This window comes from Tursiops truncatus, chromosome 16, assembly GCF_011762595.2.
Source record: "Tursiops truncatus isolate mTurTru1 chromosome 16, mTurTru1.mat.Y, whole genome shotgun sequence".
NCBI lineage: Eukaryota > Metazoa > Chordata > Mammalia > Artiodactyla > Delphinidae > Tursiops > Tursiops truncatus.
This window is the reverse complement of record NC_047049.1, coordinates 2,560,262-2,587,736: the sequence shown is the minus strand read 5'-3', so window position 1 is coordinate 2,587,736 and position 27,475 is coordinate 2,560,262. Positions and strand designations below refer to the sequence as shown.

Sequence of the window (27,475 nt, the reverse complement as noted above, 5' to 3'; positions counted from 1 at the left end):
TTTAGTGTGCAATTCACTATAAATATTTTCTCTTTTGTTCTATTTCATTGTTTAAAAATTCTGGCCATGACCTACTAAACTAATTTCCTGGCCACTTGATAGGCTGTGACCTGCAATTTGAAAAGATGATGCCGGCAGCCACCTCCTCTACCACGTGCAGGAACCCCACCCGGGAGGTGGGAGAGAGGCGTGGAGTCTGAACAAGCGCCGTCCAATAAAAATGCAACAGAAGCCACAGACACAGTTGAAAATTCTACACTTTTCACGTAGCCACGGGAAAAGTGTAGAAAGAAGCAGGTGAAATTAATTTTCATACTATATTTCATTTAGCCAAACATATCAAAAGATACCACCTTAACACGCAAACAAATATACAAAATTTCTTAATGAGCTATTTAATACCCTTTTCTTCCTAGTAAGCCTCTGAAATCTTAGTTTACACTTAAGCCCATCTTAGTTCAGACTAGACAGGTTTCAAGTGTCATAACATTAGAGAGCACAGCTCTAGAGCCAGGGTGAGCAAACCTTTCGTGTAAAGGCCCAGGTAATAAATATCTTAGGCTCTGCCAGACGATGGTCTCCGGCACCACCGCTCAACCCTGCCTTGTTGTGTGAAAGCAGACACAGATATCACTTAAATGCTTGTGCTCGTGTTCCCGTAACAATGCACTTACGAGAAAAGCCGGCAGGACAGATGTGGCCCGAGGGCCAGAGTTTGCCGACCCCTGATGCGGGTCATTCCCCCCCCGAAACCATCACCGTCTCAGGACTCTCCAGCTCAAGCCAACAAACCCTCTTTTTACCATTTGCTCAAGTGATCATCAAATTCCCAGTTAAGATCCACCGTCTCAAGCTCCCGCCTGCTGCGGCCGCTGGGCAGCCCTCAGCGGTGCCCTGGGTCAGAGTTTCCTCCCAGCTTTCTGTTCACTGCTCAGCCTTTGCTGCTCCTGCCCCCTTCCATCCGCAGTTCTCCTGAAAGCTTGGCATCACCTCTCCTCCCTCCCGCTCTCCCCATCTCCGTTTCTCTTCTAGGAGGCACTGGCTGGGTTCTCCTGCCTTTGAAAAGCATGGGGGAACGTGAGGTTGACTTCATGAAGGCACACTGTCTCTCATGGACTGGAACCCCAGGCCCAGACCAGAAATAGGGAGGCCTGTCGGGCTGGTTCAGGGAGAGCTGGCCAGACAGGCAGGAATGGCCCTCTGGCCCTCCAAGTGCACGGCCTGCGTCCCTGGTCCCTGCTGCCTGGAGGCCCCAGCACCGCAGAATCCCTCACGGCTTGGTGTCAGTCAAATGGCTCCGTCTGACTTTAGCTCGCTCAGCTCTGCACAGGACATGATTTCCAAGTGACAAACATGAGCCTGTGGCTCCCAAATGCCGGAAACAAGCGCTCCCCGAGTGATGGCGGCAGGGAGCAGCCCTCCCTAGGCTTCCCTGCCAGGCCCTCGCCTTTCCGTGGGCAATTCCTTGTCCCCAGCCGGCCTCCGATGCTGCGCGGGGCCGGGAGGGACCTGACCAACGAGTTGCTGCCCTGAGGGTTCTGGACTTGGAGCTCCGTCGGCTGAGGCAGACCCACCTGGGGGCCGTCGGCAGCCACGTGGAGAAAGCTGATGCGCCGCGCACGTGAAGGGAACCAAGTGCAGGGAGCGGGGAGGCAGCTGGAGGGGCCTGGGGGCGTTCGTGGCCCTGGATGTCACATCCAGCCCTGCTTTGTGCTTGCTTTCCTAGGGGCTGAGTGGCTCTTAGAGACGCCTCCAAGTCCTCTCCACAAGCCCCTGGCTGCCTTAGCCAGCTCCCATTTTGTTCTGACCACTTGCAAACACATGAGTCCTGTTAAGTCCTATTAAATAAGTATGATCTAATGCAAGTGGGCAAAGCGCAGTGAACGCACAGAGGGGAGAAAGGGGCAGGGACGGCCCGGGGGCTGCAGCCTGTCCGAGGCCAGAGGCGCGGAGCCTCCCTTCTTACCCGCGGTCCCGCAGTCCTGGGCTCGGTTTAGCCTCCCCTGCCTGGGGAAGGAAGCACCTGCTCGTCTTCCATCCCTGGGGAGAGAAGCAAGAAAAGAAGCTTCTCTTCAGAAAACACTTGTGACTCAGTTAATATCACACGCCGCTTTGGGGCATCACAGGGGTGAATTGGGGAGTGAGAAAGTCTCTCCAAGATGGGACAAAGGGGGCTGCTCTTCACAACATGCTTCCTGCACAGGGTTAAATCGTGTCTCCCCAGGTGCACGTCCACCCAGAACCTTGGAAGGTGACAATTGGCAATAGGTCTTTGCAGGTGTCATTGGTTAAAGATGAGGTCATTCTGGATTAGGGTGGGCCCCAAATCCAATGGCTGGTGTCCTTGTAAGGAGAGGAGAGACACACACAGAGGAACAGAACACACAGGGACAACGTCCACATGACGACGGAGGAGCTGCCATCCGAGGAACCCCAGCGAACGCCATAAGCCAGGGAGGCAGGAAGGGTGCCCTGCGGCGTCCAGAGGGAGGGCACTGCCGCCACCTTGGCTTCTGGCCTCCAGGCCGTGAGAGAATAGATTCTGCTGTTTTAAGTTGCCCACTTCGTGGCACTTGGTTACAGCGGCCCCAGGACACTAGTGTGGGGAACAACTCCTTAGTCAGGCCCCCCGCCAGGGCCCGGCGCCCACCTGGGCTTCTGGTTCTGAACTCTTAGCAGCCAGCGGCTCCCCTGACACACAGCCCTCACTCTGCTTCCTGCAGCTCTGCGGACTCCTGGACCTCCTGAAGAATCCGCTCTGTCCTGGGAAGCACCCTGCCCACACCTGGAGACCCCCAGTGCCCCTTTACCTGGCTTCCCTTTGCCCTGTGAAAAAGGCCACTTTGACGGTGACCTCAGAGGATGCCAGTGCCTGTGTCTGCATCTGCCTCCCTCACGTACTGAGCTCCTGGCGGGGACACCGGCCCTGGCCATCTCCACGCTTGGCCGGAGAGGACGCACTTAAGGAAGCACCAGTTGGGGCTTCGCCGGCAAAGCAGGGATTTGAGAAACAATTGTTCCTGTTCATCATGGGCCTGATGTATCCGTTCCAAACTCTTGTGGCCTGGATGGATTCATTTCTCCTCATGACATCTGACGGGGGTCATGCTCCGATCCCCATTTGGTGTGAGAGGTGACGGAGGCCTCACATGTCCAAGTGGTCCCGGCACCCCTGCCAGGAGATGGGGCCTTTCAAGAGGTGACTGAGGTTACAGGAGGTCATCAGGTCATCCGCTAGGACTGGTGTTCTTATGAGAAGAAACACTGGATACACGTGACCACAGAGGACAGACACGTGAGGACACAGGGAGGAGGTGGCCGTCTACAAGGCAGGGAGAGAGGCCTCAGGAGAGCCAACCCTGCCCACACCTTGATCTTGGATGTCCAGCCTCCAGGACTGTGGGAAGATAAATTTCATCTTGTTTAAGCCCCCCAGCCTGTGGTACTTTGTTACAGCTGCCCTAGCAGACAAATACAGCAAAGCCTCCTTGATCTTATTTATTTGTCCTTAAAGTTCAATTTTTAAAATCGATTCATTGGTTGATACTCTGCCACATTCCAAGATGGGTGTGAGTGTTTCAAAATCTATGTTGACAGGTCGAGGGTTGCCGTGAACACTGTTGGAAGCTCCCCTGCCCCCCACCCCCAGGGCTGCGAGAATGATGCTCTCACCTTCCCAGGCCCATGGCTCAGGGGCTCACGTTCCACGTGGTGGTTTCACGGGTATCAGTTTGCAGCCCTGATGATGGGTCACCGGTGGGAAGATGCCGTGACAGCACGTGGGCAGGTCACTGGTGTTGTGTCCAAAGCATTGTAGTGTTTCCTCAGGTTTCACACTGCTTGTATGATACACAGTAGAGGGTGCCGGCCTCTGGGCTCTTCAGATCCTTCTCCCACAAAAGTTAGGAGGCACCCACGGGCCCCTGCAGAGTATTCTCTGTCAGGCGATTTCAAGGGATGCTCACAGAGGAGCTTTTTCCTCTTCTGAAATGCACTTAGAAATGGTGGTGCTGTTGAGGATTCCAAGTGCTCCCAAGTACTGGGATGTTCTCCCTAATTTGAAATGTTTTCCCCTCAAGCTCCCAAGAATTCACGCAAGCGTGCCCAGTGTTCAGGTTTGGATCAGAGCTCCAGCGCTGGCTGCTGCAGCAGCGGGTAGAGAAGTAGTTCAGGCGTTCTGGTCGGGTGATGAAAACCGCTGCGTGCACATTGAGACACAGAAAAGGAGCAGCTGAAACCGTTTCCTTGTGGGGTCCCGATGAGAAACAGGCCTGTTAGTCCCATGGATGCACGGGGGGGCCAGGCAGTGACGTGCGTGGCAGGTGAGTGCACTGAGCCAGGGCCAGGCGCTGAGGTCCTCTGCGCTTCTCTCCTCCAGCCGCGCTCCTGAGCGGGGAGGACTTGCCTGGGGACTTCCCCACACCTGTGGCTCGTCGACCATAAAGGAGGTCCTATGAAGCCCCAGACCACCGAGTATAAACAAGTGCCCATGACCTGGACTCCAGGCCCGAGATCTGCCAGGGAGCATGGCCCCGGCCAGTGAGAGACAGGAGTCAGGCTGCGGCGTGACATTGGCCAATGCCACAGGCTGTGCCTCAGAGCAGCAGGACCTGGGTGACACCCAGTGTCCTAATGGCTCACAGGGCTAAAGGGTCCTGAGTGAGGGGACACCCACACACCCTCCACCACGCTCACAGCCCCCAGGATTTTGAGATGAGAGCAGAATGGTGGTCTCGAGGGGCTGCAGGGCAAGGGAGAAACGGGGCATTTATTCATGGGTACAGAGTTTCGGCTTTGCAAGATGAACAGTTCCGGAGACTGACTGCACAACAGTGTGAATATACGTAGCACTACTGATCTATACACTTAAAAATGGTAAATTACACTGAAGACAGGGAATTTTTATGTTCTGTGTATTTTACCACAATGAAAAAGAAATGAGAAAACAGCAAGTCCCAGCTGTAATAGTTAGCTTAAATAGGTTCCTTTAAAATCGTTACTTTAAAATGAAAACTCAGATAGGCTGGGCACAAATAGATGGAAAAAGACATGCCCTGAAACCAGTAAGCATAAGAAGGCTAGGCTGGCGACATTAACACCAGACAAAACAGAACTCAGATAGCAGTAAAAGAAAGGAGGAGGAACAGTTCATCATGACTAAAACGTCCACTCATTGGGCTCATCAGGCATGTGGACTCAGAGCCAGCACTCCGGTCCCCTGTCCACAGGTAGAGTCCCTGCTCTCTTTCCCTCTCTGGCTCCCCTGCCCCAGGTCAGGCAGAGTGGTAGGCTGTGCCCTGCCATCCCAGGAAGACAATCTCTGGCGAGGGCGGAATTGTCCAGAACTAACCTCTCGCTCGGGCTGCGTGTCCAGGTCAACGGCCTGCCCCTGGGCTCGGCCACCAGCCTGCCTGCACGGGCCCACGGGCCCCACTCACAGACAGCATCGCAGGCTGCAGCCCAGAGCAGAGAGGCCAGAGGGGCTGGGCAGCGGCGGCCAGGCTTGCCCGAGGGAGGGTGTTCCTGGGAACTCTGCACTGGAAGGCACAGGGGAGCAGGGCAGAGGGGAGAGCCCCAGTCCTGAATCTGGGGTTTTCCTTCCTGTTTTAGTCAAAGCAGGTACCAGCATGTGAGGAGTAGACACAGCCCTGATGTATCTGGACCTCAGGGCTCTGAGCATGGGGGAGGGTGTGTGGACGCCCCTCAGTACTCGGGGCTGTGACAGAAACATCTTTGCATAATGTCTTCAAGGTTCACCTATGTTGTAGCTTGTGTCAGGATGTCCTTCTTTTTAAGGCTGAATAATACTTCCTTGTATGTATTTACCACATTTTGCTTTTACCCTTTCACCCATCGATGGACATATAGGTGGCCGCCCACTTTTGGCTACTGTGAATAATGCTGCTATGAACATGGTGTACAAATATCTGTTCAGGTCCTTGCTTTTCGTTCTTTTGGGTATATATGTAGAAGTGGAGTTGTCGGATCATACAGTAATTCTGTTTTTAGTCTTGAGTAATTACCACACTGTTTTACACGGCAGCTGTGCCATTGTACATTCCCACCAATAGTGCACAAGGATGCCCATTTTTCCACATCCTTGCAACCTGTTATTTTCTGGGTTTTTCACTGTCGCATCCTAATGAGTATGAGGTGTGGGTCTTGCTTTTTAAAGTCCATTCTGACACCCTCTGCCTTTTAATTGGCATGCTCAGTTCACTAAAATTTAATGTAATTTTTGATGTGGTTGGATTTAGGCTAATTTAAGTATTTGTTTTCTTTTCGTTCCCTCCGTTTTGTGTTCCTCTGTTCCTCATTTTCTGCCTTCTTCTGGATTAGTTGAATATTTTTAAAAAATCCATTTCAATTAACCTACTGTGTTTTAGCTACACCTCTGTACATTACACTATTAGTGGCTGCTTACAGATTAAAGCATACACAATACGCATCCTTGACTTTTCGGTCTAGTTAGAGTTAATACTGTAGCACCATATGTAAAATGTAGAAACCTTATAATTGTATAGGTCCATGTGTCCCCCCAGTCCTTTAATCTATAGTTTGTATAGGTCCATATGTCCCCCCAGTCCTTTAATCTATAGTTGTCATGGGTATTGTATCCACATACATAATAAACCCCAGAAGAAAATGTTACAGCTTTTTGCTTTAAACAGTCTTATGGGTTTTTTTTTTTGTGGTACGTGGGCCTCTCACTGTTGTGGCCACTCCCATCGTGGAGCACAGGCTCCGGACGCGCAGGCTCAGTGGCCATGGCTCACGGGCCCAGCCGCTCCACGGCATGTGGGATCCTCCTGGACCGGGGCACAAACCCACATCCCCCACATCGGCAGGCAGACTCTCAACCACTGCGCCACCAGGGAAGCCCCAGTCTTATGTATTTTAAAGAAATTAAGATTTTAACATTCATTTATATGTACCCACATATTTCCCAGTTTTGATACTCTCCATTACTTCTCTAAAATCTGAATTCCCAACTGGTATCATTTCCCTTCAAAGAACTTCTTTTAGTAGTTCTCATAAATAGCAACAGATTCTCTGTTATTTAATCTGAAAACATTTTCCTTTTTGAAGGATACTGTCCCTGGTTACAGACTCCTAGGTTGATGGGTTTGTCTTTCAGCATCAAACACATCGTTCCACTGCCTTCTGGCCTCCATAGTTTTTGATGAGAAGTCTGCAGTCACTCAGATCGTATCCTTCACGTACAATGTGTATAGTTTTTCTTTGGCTGCTTCAGAGATAGCCTCTTCCTCTGATTTTCAGCAGTTTGATTATGATGCTCAGACATGGTTTTATTTATATTTATCTTGTTTGGGGGCTCACTGAACCTTTTGAAATTCAAATTTAGGTGTTTCACCAAATTTAGGAAATGTCTTGGCCACTATAACTTCGAATACTTTTTTCTCCTACATTCTCTGCTTTCTCTCCTCTTGGGATTCAAATTGCATATGTGTTAGATGTTTTGATACTGTCCCACAGGTTCCCAGGGCTCTCTTCATTATTTTCAACCTGTTTTCTTTCTCTTCTTCAGATTGGATGATTGACATTCATCTATATTGAAGTTCACTGACTCAGATTTTAATCTATTATCTCCATTCTGGTAATAAGCCAATCCCCTGAATATTTTATTTCAAATATTTTTCAATTATTTTTTTCAGTTCTAGAATTTCTTTTTGGTTCTGATTTTTATAATTTCTATTTCTTAGCTGAGATTTCTTATCTCTTCTTTCACTGCCAGCATATTTTTCCTTACTTAATTGCGTGTAGTTATAATATCTTCTTTAAAGTGTTGCCTTCTAATTCCAGCATCTTGGGGGTCACCTCAGGATTGTTCTCAGCTGATTGACTTTCCTCTTGAGACTGAGTCACATTTTCCTGTTGTTTTTTTTTTTTCATATGTCAAGCGATTTTAGACTGTATGCTGAATGTCATGTATTGGAATGTTATGTTGCAGAGATTCTGGAGTCTATTCTAATCCTCCAGAGAATGTTGACTTTTTTGTTTTGGTAGGCAGTTAACATGACTGGACTTAAATTGCAAACTCTGTCTTTAGTATCAGCCCAAATCACAGCGCAGATCTTTTATTTTAGCTAAACTGCTTTGATTCTACCTACAAGCATGTGTGGTTCAGATATCAGTCAGAGATTTGGGCAGAGTTTTTTCTTTTTGTGCAGAGTTTTTAGTGTTTATATGCAAGAGGGTTAGGTCCAGTAGGAGTTTACTTGGCTATACCCGTATGCTTGTTTCCAACGCACAGGTGTTTTGTTCACCTGTCACAAAGCTGGGAAGCCTCTGAGCAGATGACTCAGTGACAGGTAGAAACAGAAGAGATTAAGGAATAAAAGGTTAACTCTCTCTAGGCTGAGGGCAGAGCCAGCTGTGGGCAAATATGCCTGTATTAGTCTGCTCAGGCTGCTACCACTATGTGGCTCAAACAACAGAAATTCATGTTCTCACGGTCCTAGAGGCTGGAAGTCCAAAAGTAAGGTGTCAGCAGGTTTGGTTTCTTTCTGAGGTCTCTCTCCTCGGCCTGTAGATGGCTGTCTTCTCCCTGTGTGTCTGTCTTTTCCCTCTGTGTGTGTCTGTGTCTTAATCTCCTCTTCCTATGAGGACAACAGTCATATTGGATTGGGACCCACCCTAATAACCTCATTTTAACCTTAAATACCTTTAAAGACTCTTTCTCCAAATAGAGTCACATTCTGAGTTACCGGCAGCTAGGACTTCAATATATGAAGTTTGAGAAGGAAACAATTCATCTCATAACACTGCCCTTCAAAGGCTAAGGACTGCCCTCTCTTAAAAGACTGTAATTAATTCAGTTGATCCACCCAGTGGCACCCATGTTATCCTTATATTATGATGAGGAAACTAAGGCTCTGGAGGACGCAGTCATGGAGCTACTGAGTGGCACATCTGGTGCCCACTTCCCACATCAGCCTGTCTAACTGGGAGCCCATTTTGGGTCTTGGGCTCTGGTCCTCCAAGCCCAGTAGGTCGTGGGCACCACCACACACCTCAGGACCTCCCAACACAGTACCAAAAGTACCAACTGGGGCAGAGCCCATGTTGGACAGAGGGGTCCAGATAGTTCTGTGGGCTCTGTCTGTGGCTCAGAATTGCCTCCTGGCAGCACCAACAGCCTGACCCAGAGGCAGGCAGCTCTCTCCTCAGGCCCCCAGCACCAGGGCCAGAGCATTTCTAAAAGCCCTCACCTGAGAGGAGGGCTCCTCACCCATCGGCAGCTGCCTTCCGGCTGTGTGGTGTTGTGAGCATCCAACGTCTCCACGGTCTGTATCTGACGACCCGAGCGAGAAGTGACATGGCTCCACATGGGTGTGAATCACTGTACAGTGTCTGAGTTCCCAGAGGACGGCCTGGCTACACGGCCCACCTCAGGGACTGCTGCGGAAATGAAAGCTTCTAGAGATGTGTCCTCTACGCAATGGGGTTGGCTCTTCCGAGGTGTAGCTGGAGGGAAGATGTGACACCTGGAATGAACAGAATTGGAATGTTTTGGAAAACTTGGCTTCAATGTCATGTTAAAGTGCAGATGATATTGAAGAGCACGGCACAGCCCTGAGCCATGGGCCAGCCTGGACCAGCCCTGAGCCACCTGGAAGTCTGGGTGGAGATGGTGGAGGAGAGGGAGGGGACGGACAGGCAGAAAGGCTGCTGGCGTTGCAGTTCTGCACAGCTCCATTGCTGGCTCATTTTACATGGCAAAGAACATTTTTAACCAAGCACTGCTGCCTTCCCCCAGCTTGACTCATGCACTCATATTGATGCAGTGTATTCATGCAATTTGCCTCAATTACACTGTCTGGGGAACAGCTTGGCAACCCATTAATCTGCGGGTAAAGTACTTGATAAACAAATTCAGAGAAGGATCGCTCACACTCCTGAATTTCACCAGCTCCCTTTTTGCACAAGGAGTCTGGGTGCTTGACCTCCCAGGAGGAAGCGATCGGCTCTGTCCTGCGTCCTAAGAGCCTGCCCTCCCCGTGGGGTGGCCGCTGCCAAGTCCCACCCCAGCGAGGAGGTGCCATGCACAGTGCATGTGCACCTGCCATCAGGTAACTCTAGCCCAACATGTTGCCCCGTGTAGGGTCACAACAGGAAGATATGCAATTAAAGGGACAAAAATACCCCAAGGAAATCAACACGGGACTTAGTAATATCAGACACATAGGTGACAACTGTCAGACAATCAGTCAACAAGGGGCCCCGTGTCTGTGTGATCCCGGCTAACCCATTATGATCTTTGTGAAGTGTCCTTCTGGGGGGTTCGGATCTGCAGATAGGAGGGGAAGCCCCTTCCCTTTTATTAGCAGCTAAGCTCTTTATACTTCAGCCATATTGCAGCAGGTTAGAAGTCTAAGCTTTATTGTCTTATGTTATTGAAAATCCAGGTTCCAGCGGCCTTCTCCCTCAGGTCACGCTTTGTCTGCGAATACATTCTCATTTTTCCATGTACGGAGAGCGTCTGGAGAGAGGCAGGAAAGATTAGGGCTGTAATATACTTGAATCCAGTTTATTTGCCTAGCCAGAAACTTCCACCCTCCGCAATTGCTTCCCACCCAAGATGTTGTCTTTAATTCTTTCGTGACAGGAAGAAACACCGGCGCCGGCTCCCAGCAGGTCCAGGCAGAGAGGAAGGGCCTGGGCCCTGAGGTGTCCCTGCCAGTGGGGAACAGGGGTCCTGTTCCTGCCACAGACTGAAGTTTCTGGTTCTGAACTTCTCATTTGTTTAGGAGGAATGCATCTTCAGTGGCACGTCATTCACCAGAAGAGAAACACGTTCATTAGAGAACGGCGGGTGCAGAAAAGCCCCCTGGCCCGCGATTCCTGTCACAGCCGCTCCCTCGTGCTTGGTATCCTCCGGGAGCATCTTGTCCCCTGGCTGCCGGCTCCTGCGCAGGTGTCGGCCCCGACTAGGGTGGTCCCCACAGCCGCTGCTAAGGTCCACCTTAGCCTGTGTGACCGCCCCTCCTGACTTTGCCGCTGGACACACACAGGAAGCCTGGGAGGGAAATGATCTGGGGGGATTATTTTGTTAATTAGTTTGCTCAATTTAAACGATGGGACAGCAGGGTCCAGCTGCCTGGACGGTGCCCTCCCCATCCCCAGCCTGGCAGAACAATGCCTGCCTTGGCTTTGGACTGCCCAGCCCCTGAATCTGGGACTGGGCTGTCCCCGATTATTACCTGTACACCCTGCCTACAGTCAGTCCAGTGTGGCTCAGAGCACAACTACTGAGCACCGACTGTGTATGCTATTCCATTCCAGACCTAAACGAAGGGAGGAAGCAGAGACGGCAGCCCAGAAAGAAGTGCTGAACTGGGGGCTCTGAGCTCAGGGCGAGGAGCAGGGCATGGGGACAGGGCTCCGGCTGGCAGGGAGCACCCAGGGAGGCGCTTGGGAGATGTTGCATAGAGTGACCAACTGGGGCTGGTTTCCCTGGAACGTCCCTGTTAACACTGAGAGTCCTGTGTCCCAGGAAACCCTCGGTAGCGGACAAACCAGGACAGTTGGTCACCCTGGCAGCCAGAAACCCAGCTCCGTGCTGCTCTGTCCCATCCGGGTGACCCTGGAAGTCAGCTCGCAACCCGGGCCTGTTTCCTCATCCATACACCGTGGATAAGGATGTCTTTCACCTCTAGGAAACCTCGCGGCTTTTCATACAGTTTTGTTTGGGTCCGTGGCCCTCCCCAAGGCACTCTGGATGCCTTTAAGGAAGGCTACCATCAGTTTGCTGTCCCCAGGGAGCCAATGGGCATGACCCATTCAGAGACGCAGCAAGTCGCACGGCATCGACGGTGGAGAGCTTGGGATAAGAAACTGACTCGTATGGGGAAGTGGCTCCACTGTCAGCAGGAGGCCTGGAGGCTCCAATCTCTCAACAACTTAGCCAGTCAGGGTGCTCCAGGATGGGTGCGGGTGACAGTGGACACATCGGTGGGGACACAAGGGGCTGGTGTTCGACCAGTCTGAGTCTGGGGGCCGCCTCTTTAAGGGAATGCCCGGGTCCCTGCACCCCCAGTCCCCAACCCCTTTTGGGCTAAAGGCACCCCTGTGCCTGGTAACCTGTGCCAGGCAGTCCACAAAGTCATGACCATGACTGTGTCATACATCTGCTTGTCCCTGCGGTGCAAGGACCATGTGAGCGTTTGGGTCTCTCCAAGGCGAAGGCCACGTCAAGGCTCCTTTTGCAAAACATCAGGAAGTGGGCCGTTTGGTTCATGGATATCAACTCTGTACTGGCCTCAAATTCTTTCCCCTCACTGGAATAAGGCAGCGACGAGCGTCCTCGGTGATTCTCTCCTGGCCTGGCCCACCCTGCCTGCCTCCCGTGGTAAAGCCCCTTACTCAAAAGGGCAGGAGAAGAAGAGACCACAGGAGTGGAGCTGGAGGCCCAGCGAGAGGGGTCCCTGACGGCCATGGGGGCCTGGGGGAAACTGCACAGCCTCTTTGTCCAAGGCACCACTCCTGGACACAAGCCACCATGCAAGGGGACGCTTGCATCCTGGTCAGGACCCATGCCCCACCCGGACCTCTGTGAGGCCTCCTAGGGTGGATGTGGGGTGCTGCGCCATCCGAAACGCTATCGCCTCCTTCCCGCCACCGGAGGGCAGAGTTGGGGAAATCTGTTCCGCTTTGAACGCTGTGTCTGAGACCAGACATCCGGAGTACTGGTGGCTTCAACAAACCTAAATCTCCAGGGGCCCTGACAGGTGTCACCGTCCCCACATAGGACGTTTGACCCCAGAAGGGAAAGAAGACGGTGGTCCCTTCCGTAGGCTCAGAACGCAGCTTTGGGCATAAATCTGTGGACAGAATCGATTCTTAGGAGGGTGACGAATTGAGCAAAGAGCAGGGGCATTTGACACGTTAAAAGATTGTGCCAAATGGCCTTCCAAAATGATGGTAACACTTTTCATTGCTACCAACACTGACTGAGTGCCTATTTTCCAACATCCTCACCAGCACCAAGTGTTACGCTTTTTAAAACTTCTTGCCAAATTGATTGTAAAATATCTAACAGATTTGACTTGCATTTTTAAACTTACAAGTTTTAGCATTTTTGGCTGTAGCAAAAATTCAAGAGCAACCCAAGTGTCTATCAAGAGGATACCAGCAACATGAATTACTGTTCATATATTCAATGTAATAACACGTGGCTCTTAAAACAACGAGCCAGATCTGTGCTGATGAGTTATATTTACAGGAAGGATGCTCAGGACACAGTGTTAAGTGAAAATGAAAGTTGCAGGAGTTTTGTGTATAATTTTAATAACCTCCACACACACACATGCATACACACGCATACATGTACACACACGCCCATGTGTGGACACGCACATTCATACAAACACTCGCACACACATGCCCCAGGAGGAGGCATCAGTGGGCATCAGGGAGGAAGACGTGAGATGGAGCCCGCCCAGCCCATGCGCATCACGTGACTGCCTTCCCAAATCCCGACAATCGGGACTTGCTTCCAGCGAGCCAGGCTGTGCTGCCAGAACATCTGAGAACAGAAAGGGAAATCCACACGTGCCAAGCGTCTGACACTAGTAGGCAAGTAAAGCGGCACGAGCCTGCACCCCGTGTGCGACGACAGCAACAGCCCTCGTGCCCTCTGACGTGGGACTCAGCACTTCTGCAGCCCTTCGGGCCCGGCACGGCTCACGTAGAAACCACGGCAGAGCATGGCTGCGAGCTGCGTTAAGACCTTTATTCCAGAAACGTTTTTCTTCTGAGGAATGTTCATTCGAAGCAGAGGCTTCAAACAATGAATGCAGACAAAAAAGTCTGATTAGGCGGCCATGGCATGTCCAGTCACACCCCGCATGCGGCGTGGCTCGTGTCCGTCAGCAGCGGGGATCGCCGAGGCAAACGCTGGCATCTCGTCTGCGAGGTGACCGTCCCCTGAACCTATCCAATGCTCTCCCGTATTCCCAGGCAGGCTGATAAAGTAGTTTGATACCAATCAGTTGTAGATTAGATTCTGCAAAGCACATTTTCCTAGGAAATCCAATTGCACCTGCTTTGGTTTCTGGGGCAGTATCCGTTATTTGGTGATGGTACATGATTGTACTTAGGCTCTTTGAGAAGAGAGGGTGTGATCCTTCATCTGACACGGGCCAGATGAGACTGCACCAGGGGCTTTGGAAGGGGAGGGGCCGGAGCGGGCACCCTTGGGTCCCGTGCTGGCTGGGCAGCCCCGTCTGCCCCTCTGCTTGGCATCTCCCCGACCAGGACCTGCCCCAGGGGCCCAGCCTGCAGGCCGTACATCCGAAGGCAGGCGTTTGGTGGTTCTCACCGCAATTTATTTTAATTACGTGTGACATAAAGATACCACCTGCAAATGAGACAATGCTGCCGTAAGAGTCTCAAGGTTACTCTAGGGAATACTTCGTAACTGAAGCGTGTTTTCCCCAAGGAGTTACACTACCATTTGATTTAATTTTTAATTTTTACATTTTAATCAAAAATAGATCAAATGGTGGTGGTCTCTCTGGGGAAACATACTTCAGATAGGAAGCCGGCCATGCTCCTTTTAAATATGTAAAGCTGCCATCTCCCTATAAGTCACGGACGGCGCCTGCTGCCAGCCGCCCCTGCGATGGCCTGGGCGTGTTTCCCGGGCAGCAAGGCCGCCAGCGGCACCTAAACCTGCTCCAATGCGTCAGGAGCCTTAAACAAAGGATGAGAGGTTCATTTAATCAAATGTCCTCTGTACCATGTGGGTCATTAGATCTCCCCGGGGTGGGGCCTGTTCTGCCTCCCACGGGGAGTCCCCTTACCTTTCCCTGGTGGGTCGGTGGGCAGTGTGAATCACACCTCAGGGGTGTGTGTGTGTGTGTGTACACCTGGGCACACTTGCTCTGCATTCTAAACAACAGGCAATAAAACTTTTCAATTGCAAGGAAAGGCATGCACATTCTTATCCAGGTGGGTCTTCCACCTACAAGGGTCACCTGGTTTGTCACATCACCACCTTGAGGGTGACCCGGACTCCCGCTGATATCCAGGTGGGCTCCAAGAGCAGCCACTCAACCCACCATGGACCTCAGATGATACACACGTACCTTCTGTAGCTTCTCTGGACTTGACGTTCTCATCTGTGAAGTGGGGATGAAGCTGGGATGTGCGTCATCGTGGGGACCAAGCGTCCATCAGAGGACACGCTGGAGAAGTACTGGCCGCACAGCGGAACCGCTCACAAACGTTATCTCGTTAGCGTCTTGCTACTGCCCGGGCAATAAAGGTAATGTGCTCATTCTCTCTCATCCTGAGTGTCGCCACAGGACACTGGAGGCTCCTGTTCAAGGCTGGATGCCTGACGGGGAAACAGCCTGGACAATGCGGGAGACCCGGGGCCTCCAGCAGCCCTGCCCTTCCCGGGGGCTGCCTTAATGCCTCAGCAGTGCCCACAGCTTTGCAGCCGGCAGGGCTTTCTGAAGTGCCCGGATCTCCCTTCGGTGAGTAACCCAGACACCCACACTCCAGGCTTCCAGCCTCCCCCGTTACAAAACCAGTGGATCCCAGGAAGCTGGGAGGGGGTGGGGGAGGCATGCGGGGGAGGGGCACCGCCCACTTCCTCCAACTCCCGTCCCTGCCTCAGCTGAGATCGGCAACACCACGGCCACACCAACCTGGCCCCGGAGACACGCTTCCTCACGTTTCTAGATTCAATACATCCCACCGGTGCCCCAACTCAGGGATGTTCCCCTCCGTCCGCCAATGTCATTTACATAAAGATCCACTGGAAGTGTTCCTTCTGAATCAGCTCCAGGGAAGTAACGCAGTTTCTCCTAAAGGACAGGTGTGCCTCCTTTCTTTGGGCCAGCAGTCTATACAGCAGACCATCTCCGTGCCCTAGAAGCCGAGAGAAAAAGCTCACGCTCGCATCCGGCAGCCTGGCCCCCGGACAGTGGTCCTCTGCTTTGGTGACGAATCTGTCTTCTACCTCCTTCTCTGTGGCTCATCACAGATGTGCTTGGCACTGGCCTGCCCGGCTCCCTCTAGAAGCTGTAGGACAGCGGGGCAGTAAAGGCTGGTCTGGCTGCATCCTCGCCCCGGCCCCACCCGCTAAGCCTGAGGGTGGAGCCTGGCTCTCTGGGCGCCCCTCCCACTGGCCAGGTGGGCAGGCCGACTGGGGGCAGGCACCCGCTTTCCCCGCCCGGGTCCAGCACCCCCTGCACCCTCCTCCTCCCCGGTCACCGACGTGGCCCATGGCTTGGCTGGACAGACTAGGTCCCCAGTACCCACTTCTGGGGCCACCATGGGGCTTTGGGACAGCGTTGTGGGCCCCCAACTCAGGACTCAGGGTGAGTGGGTTTGGCTGCTGTTCCAGACCCAGGGGCCCAGGGGAGGTGAGGCCTGCAGGGACTTCAGTCGGCTTCAGGCCCTGAGGGCCACCCACCATCCCCACAGTTACACAGGTCCCGGCAGTTCAGCAAATTTTCTCACAGACCGTGCACAAGCCGTGCATCACAGAGGAAGCTCATGAATGAAATAGAGAGCTGGGGAGACATGTTCTTAATAGACTTTATTACTACTGCAGAGGCCCTGGAACATACCGTGAGGCCCCTGGAACTGGGGGGCTCCAGCCCTCAGCACTGTCCCAGGTGTGTCCCCGAGGGTGGCCAGGGTGGGTACGAGGTTGGGCTTGGGCTTGCTCACTCATCCTTCACGTGTTTGATCCCAACGCTTGGGGAAATCACGCGGCCGAGGGGATGGGGGATGAGCAGGCGTCCTGGTGCCGGGCAGGGCTTGGACACTCCCACCTCTGAGACTGGGGAGGATGGCCATGCCACCTGGCGGGTAGGAGGTCCAGCTCGGGCGGGTCCCCTTTCCTCCGCTGGGCTCGGTCTTCATGTTAGAATCCGAGCTCCACACGGTGCCTTCCCGGGGCACAGCGTGTCATCCGGGCAGGACAGCGACTCTCTAAGACACCGGGCAGGCAGATCCAGGCCTCTCCACTCGGGGGCTGGGGTGGGTCCTGGGCTGGGTGGCCCGGCTCGCTCGCGGCCACCAAGGTGGTGTCCGACTTTACGGTCATTTTGTTCGTAGGGTTTGCTGCCAAAGTGACAACTCCTCCTGAAGCCACGTGGAGTAAGTGCCGCTTCCACTCCTGGGAGGCTGCGCCTGGGGTTTAGACTTGGAGTTCTTCTCATTTAGAGTTAGAAAGTCAGGGAAACATTTAAAATGTTAAATGAAAACCTCAAGAAATTCTGTTGCACATTGTTGGGAATCAAAGCAGAGAACGAGGAAATCCTGTCACATTTAGAAAGGGACTGTCCCTCGGTGATACGCTGAGTGATTTTAACCTCATCGCCACGTGTTCTCTTTTCAGCCTACCTGCGGCGCACACGCGTGGCTTTTCTACCCAGGAGAGAATCACCGGCAACACGGTGACACTTAGGGCTGAGGGCAGGGTCTGCAGCGGGAGGCAGGTGGTGGACGTGGCTGCGAGGTCGGAGCCCTGCAGGATGTGGCAGCAGGACCACGAGCCGAGGGTCCTCGGTGGGCCGCCCCCAGCCCCGCTGGCTGAGCACGCTGCTGGCCTGGTGGTGGCTGGGCTCCTGAAGTTCATTAAAAATTGGTTCCAATCGACTCTGTGAATATTCACGGAACCCCTCTGGGTGCCAGGGAACCCTGCCCAGCTCTGGGGCACCGCCGAGTGAAGCACCGTCCTCGACTCCACTCGGGCCCGAGAAAACCTCGCACCCTTGCCCTCCAAGGCCAGCCTCCCTCAGGGCTCTGGGAGGGGGGCTGGGTAGACAGAGATGGAGGGGCGCCCTGGGCCGGCAGCTGACGGCCGAGCCAGCGTGCCTGGACGGGGGACAATGGCACAGGGACCTGGCATCATCCATGACATATAAACATCACTAATCCACAAAATCCAGGCAAGCTGGAAGAGAAAATAAGGTGTAATCACAGTAAGACTTTAACATATAAGATTTCTAAAAGAAATGTGAAAATCTACATGACATTTTCTACCTCACATAAGACAGAGTCCTGTGAATTCATTTCACAAAAGCAGCAAAGAAACACCAAATCTGAATGCCACACTGAGGGTACAAGGGGCCACCTTACGCATTTATACCAATTGTGTCAGGACGTCTTTTTTGTTAAGACCCACACTTCCTCAGAGTGACGCGGAGCTCGAGAGGATGTAAGCAAAGCTCAGCTGCCCCGGGACCTCTGTAATCCGCTGGGCCCATCACTGCTGCTCACATGGTTTCTGGGGACAGAGTCAGATCTTCTGGGACAAGCCTCTGTGCCTCTGTGTCTGAGGTGGCGTTTCCCAGAATAGGGCCCAGAGCATGTAGGGCCCTCACTGGACCGCGTCCACCTGTGTCAGGGTGCTGGTATCGAACTTGACAACGGAGGGACAGCTGGCCGGCTGTGGGATACTCTGCAGTCCGGGTGGGCACAGCAGCCAGCGTGGGCTGCTCCAGAGCCTGGACTTGCAGACACGGGGTCTTGAGCGCATCTGTCAATTACCCCGGATGCCAGTGAAACCGCGGCATAAGTGGAACCATCTGGAGGGACAAAGAGGCTTTGTGCAAAGCCTCCTCCTGCTCTGGTCGGAGGAGAAACTGCTGACCACGGGGAGGGGGAGGAGAGGCCCTTCAGCGACGACCCTCTGGGGGGAGGGGCAGCATTCGAACCCAAGTGCGAAGTCCAAGAGTAAGTGCAGCCCTCCCTCCCAAGTGCCACCGCGGTCTTTTTAACTTTACTGTGGTAAGAACACGTAACACAGGATCCAGCCTCTCGGGTTTTCAAGTGTGCAACACACACGGTTTGCTGACACAGGCACTCTGTCGTGAAGCAGAGCACCAGAGCTTAGTTTCCCTGCACATCAGAAACTCCACCCACCCAGCAACACCCCCCCCGTGTGCCCCTCCCCCAGCCTGGCAACTAGGGTTCTGTCCCTTGCTTCTTTGAGTCTGACTCTTTTAGATTCCCCACATAAGTGGAATCATGCAATATTTATTCTTCTCTGAATGGCTTATTTCACTTAGCATAATGTCCTCCAGGTTCATCCATGTTTTCACATAATGTAGGATTTCCTTCTTTTTAAAGGCTGAATAATATTCCATGGTATGCATATACCACATTTTCTTTATCCATTTATCAGTCAACGGCCATTTAGATAGCTTCCGTATCTTGGCTGTTGTGGATAGTGCTGCCATGACCATGGGAGTGCTAATAGCACTTCAAGACCCTGATTTCGATTCCTTTGACTATATTCCCAGAAGTGGAATTGCTGGATCATCTATCTGGTGGTTCTATTTTTAATTTTCTGATGAACCTCCATGATACTATTTTCCATAACAGCTGCACCACTTTGCATTCCTCCCAAGAGTGGACAAGGGTTCCGACTTCTCCACACCTTCACGAACACTTATCTTTTGCTTTTTTGGCAACAGCCATCCTAACGGGAGCGAGATGCTGTCTCAATGTGGTTTTGATTTGCATCTCTATAATGATTAGGGATGTTGAGCATCTCTTCATATGCCTGTTGAAGGCATCATACTTCCTGATTTCAAAATATACTATAAAGCTATAGTAATCAAAAAAGTATGTTAACAGTATAAAGATGGACATATAGACCAATGGAACAGAATAAAGGGCTCAGAAGTAAATCCATGCATATATATATGGTCAAGTGATCTTCAACAAGGGTGCCAAGAATACACAATGAGGAAAAGATAGTCTCTTCCACAGATGGTGCTGGGAAAATTGGATATCCACACACAAAATAATAAAACTGGACCTTTATCTCATACTATACATACAAATCAACTCAAAATGGATTAACGATCTGAAACTGTAAAACTTCTAGAAGAAAATGTAGAGGAAAAGCTTCATAACGTTGATCTCAGCAATGACATGATGTAACACCAAAAGCACAGGCAACAAAAGCAAAAATAGACAAGCTGGACTACATCGGACTAAAAACCTTCTGCACAGCAAAGGAAACAATCAACAAAGTAAAAAGGCAACCTATGGGATGGAAGAAAACATTTGCAAACCATATATCTGATAAAAGGTTAATTTCTAAAATATGTAAGAAACTCCTATAACTCAATAGCAAAAAACCAAATAACTCATTTTTTAAAGGGACTAAGGACTTGAATAGCCATTTCTCCAAAGATGACACACAAATGGCCACAGGACATTTTTGATGATCGGCAACTTTTAGGGATTGGAAGAAGCATTTATGACCCCTGAGGTTAAGTTTCTTCTGCTAATTCAAATTAATTATGAAGAGGCATGTCAAGAATGTTTGGAAAATTTAAGAGGTTTAGATCCTCATTCAACTGGCTTTCCTGACACATGAGTAAGTGGGCCTCACCTGAAGACCGACCAAAAAGATCACTTTACATGTCATATACATTTGTGGTTGACAGTTACATCTTATAATTTTATTCTTAATAAAGGTCATAACTAAACGTGATTTAAGTTTGGATTAGTGTAATTATTTTCACCTAAGTAAATTTAGATGTCCGTAAAGGAATATTGTTTTGTCCTGAATTGGGGCTAAAAAGTCATTATGGATTTAGTTAAAGCTCAATTAGCCCTTGCTGACCTGAGCAGGCCACTGGAAGGGCTTGGGCTCTCGTTCCAGAAGGAAGGGCTGCCCCCAGGCCTCCAAAGCCTCTGGCTCTCACCTTTACCATGAGTCAAGAAGTGGGAGTGCTTCTTGCAGACCAAGGAGAGCACCTGGAGAACCACACATGGGTGCAGAAGTAGCAGTTGCCACACGCCGAGCAGTTACCACACTACATGCACACCGGCGTTTCACCTCAGGTGGCTGACGACTGTCACAGACTCTATAAGGAGATGTCGGCCCCAAAATACAGCAGAGGAAACGGATGGTCAGACAGAAACCCCGGATGAGTCCATGAGAGCCAGGAGACGCAAACCCACATTCTGCATTGTCCCCACCAGTCACCATGCGAACCAGTTACCGTCACCAGCCATGGGAGGTGCACGGCCTCTCTTTACTGGACCACCCAGCCTTCCAACTGCTCGGAGCCGGCCCTGTAGATCAAACTGACATGCCGTCCTGGACCCACACCAAGATATTTGTCCTCAGAGCGACTGGAAACCTAGGAACCTGATTTTGAGCCTGACACTGACCCGCCCCCATTGGAAGGTCATCTGGAGGGATTATTGCTGAGTTCTTGAGACAGATGGTTGCTTCTACTCCATAGGAGCTGTGGGGTAGGTGGGTCCCAGGTGAAAGATGTCAGGTGGCTGGGCAAGGCTCTGAGCAGAAATTTACTGTACAGCTCAAGCTTCTAACAGAGGAGGATTCTCTCTCCTCATCCTCCTTTCTTTTCTTGCCCAGCTCGGCTGTCCCTGCGTGCAATGGAGGGAAAGGCCACGATCCATGCAGGTGCCGCTGTCTGTGACCCTCCCCTGCAGCACTGACTAAATGACAGTCGCCACATGCGTCACCGTCCACAGCCTCTGCCCTCCAGCAATTACGGCGGGAGGCCCAGCAGCGCCAACAACTCCTCCAGGACACCTGAGCGTGGCCCAGAGGAATGGACTCCATCCAAACGCTTGTCTGGGCTGTGTCCCCAAACTGGGGACTGAAGGGTCATCCCCAGCTCTGCGTGACCATTTTCCCAAACAATCCAGGGCAGGGGGGCTTGTCTGAGTTCCTGAATTATCCCAGGGTTTCCAGTGGCTGGAGGAAGAGGAAGAAGTGGAAAATGAGTGGTTGGATTTGGGTTGTCCACAGCCGGTGACTTACAGGAAGCAAGGAAAAGAAAGGGAAGCGGTGGGACTTCCCTGGCGGTCCAGTGGTTAAGACTTGTGCTTCCACTGCAGGGGGCTTGGGTTTGATCACTGGTCGGGGAACTAGAATCCCGCATGCTGCGTGATGCAGCCAACAAAGAAGAAAGGGAAGGACTGAGTCACTGCAAGTCTTGATTTTTTATTCTGGTGAAATACACGACAAAGAACTTACCATTATAACCATTTCTAAGTGTACATTGCAGCGGCATTCGGTACATTCATATTGTTGTGTAACCATCACCCCCCTTTCATGTCCAGAACTTTTCCGTCCTCCCCAACAGAAGTTCTGTCCCCACTCCCGCTCTGAGCCCTGCTGTTTGCATTAGACAGCCCTGCCTTCCCACTGGGTGCAGAAGTGACAGTGATCATGGGAGGCGGACGCCCAGGAATCCTCACCAAATAAGCACGCATTCTGTAAGTAACTGATGGGCCAGAAGTTCCTAAAGGCTCTCTAAAATAAGCACAAAAATCAAGAATACTATCATGAGCTCGGGGGCCGCGGGCCGTGGTGATGAGGTCTGGGATGGTACTCGCCATGCGGCTCTGATGGCAAGGGAGGGGGCTTCACAACAGGGTCCGTGTCAGGGGCAGAGAGAGCCCGCTTTAACCTCCTCTGTCGAGACTGCCTGTGACCCTGCACACTGGGCTGGGTGGCTCAAAGGCCCCATGCCAGTGGACCCCGTTCTAGCACCTCAAGTACATCACCGCATCGGCCCCGCTGCAGCTTATTACAAGGGGGGCACCGTGGTTGCCATTTCACAGGCAGGAAACCGAGGCGCTGGGTTGGAGTGAGGAAGCGGCAGGAGCCCCGGGCCCCCGACCCATCAGATGTCACCACTGCAGGTGCTGGACACCGAGACTAGGGACTTCCTAGGCTGTCCAGTTATTCCAGGAAAACGGAAACACCTTCCACACTGGAGCCCGAGGACTGCCTGCACCTCCACGAAGGCCCCATGTCACAGGGTCCTAAGTGACTCGGGGACATGCCGGTTCTCAGAGTGTGGTCAACGGCACCTCCTGGGGCACCTCCTGGGAGCCCCTCCCCCAGACCCGGAGACTCTGCTTTTTAAGCAGCCCCTCCCGCCCCCAGGATCCAGGAGCGCTTTGAGGAGAGCGGGCGGGTCTGGAGGGGCAGATGCTGGGGTCCAAGGAGCCTGGTTTGGACCCGTGGCCTGGCCGTGGATAACTGACCTGGTCTCACTGATCCTCTATCCTTATAAGTACAGTGAGGATAATTCTCTCCCCAAAGGGCTTTTTGAGGGTTAAAATTGATAATTTAGTACAACATCTGACATACAGTGCTGCTCTCTAAAGGGCAGCTTCCTTCCCTTTGCTTTTGGGGAAAAAATGCACCAAAAAACTGTTTGAGTTTTAAGCAGCAAAATTTCGGGAAATGATCTGGTATAACAGTTATAATCAGAAAATGTAATGGAAAAAAGATTATCTAGGACTGAGCTTAAAGTGTGAGACAGATACTAACAAAACAAAAACCAAAAATGAGGGGAAAGAAGGAAACTTAGCTGCACACGGAAGAAGTATTATCAGAGCAAAGTGTGTGTGTCTCCGGTGACAAGTCACAACAGTGTAAAGTCACCGCTTATCCCACAATTAATCGGTAAATTCAGCACAAATCCAATAAATACTTTATGTGGTTTTTACTTTTGATATTTTGACAAAACGATCCTGAAGTTGATCTGGAAGAACGAGCACGTGAGGAGAACCGGGAGCATCTGACAAATACCAGGGGGAGGTGCCGCATCAGCCGTCCACACAGCATGTGCGCTGGGCCTGGACACTCCTTTTTTTCCCTTTTCTGTTCATGTGTTATATTTTAACAAAAAGGCCCCCCCCGCCACACGCACATACACATCCCACACGCACAGGTGGTGTAACAGCCACCAGATGAGAAAGATCAAAGAACAGAAGAGGAAGTACAGAAGCAACCCCACGTATAGAAGTGGGATTTATAATCGGTGCAGAAAGATGTGGTTAGAATAACTGGTTAATATTTGGGGAAAAGAAAAGTTAGATATATCACCCTTTATGTCCCCAAACTTTGTAGCTAAAGCAAAGTTCTATGTGTTCAAAATGAAATCAGAATCATGAAAAATGTCGATGCGTGATTTACATATCAGTTCATATAAGGTATGTAATCCGGGGGAAAGGAAGGTCTTTCTCGAATGGTTCCAAGAGGAGAAACAGGCTAAAAAGAGGCCAACAGATACGACAGCTAAAAACTTCCAGCAAAGGACTTTGTAGACCTCACTGAAAAGAATGTGAAAAATTGTAAATGGGGGAAAAAATACATGTAACAGATGAGAGGAAAACAGACTTATTATTTAACTCCTAAAAATAAACGACCATGACATGCACCCCAACAGGAAAATGGCCAAAGATGGGACATTCAGAAAGGACGCCCACGTGGCCAATGACACGTGTCAGAAACGCAACGCAGGACCCGCGCATTAAGACCACGAACTTGGTGCAAAGGTCAGATTGGCAGGGATCAAAAAGGAACTTTTGCCAAAAAATCAAAATTGAATCTGATTAAGTTTCTGGATCAACATCAATTTATAGGAAGTACAGAGGTCAGAGAAGTAGGTAGAACACGGGAGATGCAATTAGCAACATCTCAGCACAAACTCTACGAATAGTTTCCTGAAAATACACTGCAAGTGGGGACAGGAGGTGGGGGACCCGTGATCAGAGACTCAGGACAGGTCAGCCATTCAGGTGCGTGGACCCTGTCTGCGTCCTGCATCCAACTCAAACAAGTCATGAAAAACCAAACAAAATAAAAACAATCACCTGTGAAATCGAAGAGGCATGTAGGAATTTGACCAAAGACTACAGAGGGATTTCATAGTATAAGGAATTATTGTAAATTTTGTTTGAGGGCTGAAAATTGTATTGTGGTTATGCCTTTCACTTTGTCTGTTTGGGAGGACAGACTGAAATAATTATAGTTGAACTAATATTATGTCTGGGATCTGCTTCCAGTACACAGGGAGGGGGAGAGGAGGTGGGCAGGACTGGCTGTGGTGACCCTTGTTGGAGCAGGTCAAAGGCTAAAGGGGGTCCTTGTACTATTTCTTCTGCCTACTTTTGTGTGTGTTTAAGACGTGCTAAGTTAAAAAGAAATAAGAGTGGGTTCTATTCAGTGTTGGTGAAAGGGAAGGGACATGGGACCACCTTTCCAGAGGACAGAAGACCAGTGTACCCGCTGACCTAGCAATACAACCTCTAGAATCTTCTCTTATGAATATAATTGAAAAACTTTATAAAAATGTATGTGTAGGACTTTCCTGGTGGTGCAGTGGTTACAAATCCACCTGCCAATGCAGGGGACACGGTTTCGAGTCCTGGTCCAGGAAGATCCCACATGCCACAGAGCAACTAAGCCCGTGCGCCACAACTACTGAGCTTGCGCTCTAGAGCCCGCGAGCCACAACTACTGAGCACACGTGCCGCAACTACTGAGCCTATGTGCCACAACTACTGAAGCCCACGGGCCTAGAGCCCATGCTCTGCAACAAGAGAATCCACCGCAATGAGAAGCCTGCGCACTGCAACAAAGAGTAGCCCCCGCTCGCCGCAACTAGAGAAAAGCCCACGCACAGCAACAAAGACCCAACACAGCCAAAAATAAATTTTTTTAAAAAAGTACATGTAAGAATATTTATCCAGCAATTTTTGTGATAGCAAGTAGATGGAAGAAAGAAAGAAAGAATGAATGAATGCAAAGAACCTACATGCACATTAGACAGAAAGTGGGCAAATGCACTGTGTATTTTCAGTCAATGGAATACTATGCAGCCCTCTTTTTTTTTTTTTTTTTTTGGCCATGCCGTGCGGCTTTTAGGATCTCAGTTCCCCCACCAGGGATTGAACCTGGGCCCTCAGCAGTGAAAGTGCTGAATCCTAACCACTAAACCACCAGGGAACTCCTGATGCTGCCCTTTAGAATGACAACCTAATACACACTTGCTGACATGAGAAGATGTACATGATGTTAACATCAAAAGTACAGGCCTACAGATGTGCGTGTCCACACAGAAAAAGATTTATAAGGATACACGCTGAAATGTAAGCATTAGTTACCTTTGCATAGGAATTATAGATGACTTTTTAAAAAAATACTTATTTTATTTGGTTGCACCAGGTCTTAGTTGCGGCAGGCGGGCTCCTTAGTTGCAGCTCCCGGGCTCCTTAGTTTCAGCTCACCAGCTCCTTAGTTGTGGCACGCATGTGGGATCTAGTTCCCCAACCAGGAATTGAACCTGGGCCCCCTGCATTGGGAGCGCGCAGCCTTATCCACTGCGCCACCAGGGAAGTCCCTGACTTTTATTTATTTATTTATAAATTTATTTTATTTATTAATTTTTGGCTGTGTTGGGTCTTTGTCGCTGCACACGTTTCTCTCTAGTTGCAATGAGCGGGGGCTACTCCTCGTTGCGACACGTGGGCTTCTCATTGTGGTGGCTTCTCTTTGTTTCGGAGCACGGGCTCTAGGCACGTGGGCTTCAGTAGTCGTGGCTCATGGGCTCAGTAGTTGTGGCGCACGGGCTTAGTTCCTCCACGGCATGTGGGATCTTCCCAGACCAGGGCTTGAACCTGTGTCGCCTGCGTTGGGAGCGCAGATTCTTAACCACTGTGCCACCAGGGAAGCTCCCTGACTTTTATATTTATATTTCATTTCAACTTATCTAAAATTAAAATTTTTCTTTAGTAAGTGTGAATTTGAGGTATCATTTTGAAATGCGTTAAAAACAAATTTGAAAATAAACTATTTTAAAAGCAGGCAAAACGGTTCAAGTGATGTTAATAAGTCTTCGATAACCATTTACCATGCTTTTGAATTTTCTGAGAGTTTTGTAATTTGTTCCGAGGTTTAGAAACCATCATAAACTTATTTGGTAAAATGATAAGAGGTATGTGTTGGTATCTTTGTCCCTACACAAAGAGCAAACAATGACAGATCATGAGTAAGAAGAAATGGAAAATTTAACGGATGGATATTCATGTATATGTATATCTAATACACATACGCAAATGCCTGGTCTGTTTCCTCAGAGTATTCCTCCTCTTTTGACAAGAGGAGAAAGACGAAGCACCTTAAAGGGATAATCACATTCCATGCCGTCATGGGTGTGTCAAAACCCCGTTTCGTGGAATCTGTACAGGTTTTGCGTGTCGCTAGTCTGTTTTCATACCTGTGGTGTGGACAAATTGGTGTGGCAGGGAGAGGTGGTCCCTGTGCGGGGTCTCCGGGCGGCGGGCCTGCTTCCTGCCTGTCACATCCCCTTACATCCCGGCAGAGACAGACAGGCTCCCTGCAAACTTGTCTACGGACTCTAAAGCCAGCCCTTCCCCACCAAAGGGCACAGCTAGTGTCAGAGCCATCAAAACAATGGCCTGCTTGCCCCCAGGTGGGGTACCGTGCCACCTTTTAAAACGACGTTTTCCTACAATGATGTGGGAGCATGTTCACTACAAAACACTCAGAAGTAAAAAAGAAGTCCACATCCGGAGGGTGGCCCGCCAGCAGGCCAAGGGTGGCAATGCGGGGTGAGGGGTTTTGTTTTCCTTTCTCTACTTTATTCTACATGAACAAGTATTATTTTTA

General features: G+C 50.7%; 1 protein-coding gene across 2 annotated transcripts in view; it reads right to left on the bottom strand.

The window, feature by feature from the left end:
• C16H10orf143 (chromosome 16 C10orf143 homolog) overlaps nt 1-27,475 on the bottom strand; it is a 104,395-nt gene that overhangs the window by 37,470 nt on the left and 39,450 nt on the right. Inside the window, exon 4 of one of the 2 annotated variants that reach the window (XM_033841588.2) lies at nt 16,572-17,941. The exons of the other annotated variant lie outside the window; for it this stretch is intronic. Within the exon in view, the coding sequence (XP_033697479.1) occupies nt 17,783-17,941 (159 nt within the window). The 3' untranslated portion in view covers nt 16,572-17,782. Of the gene's footprint in view, nt 1-16,571; nt 17,942-27,475 lie in introns of those variants that run through there. 2 annotated transcript variants of the gene reach the window in all.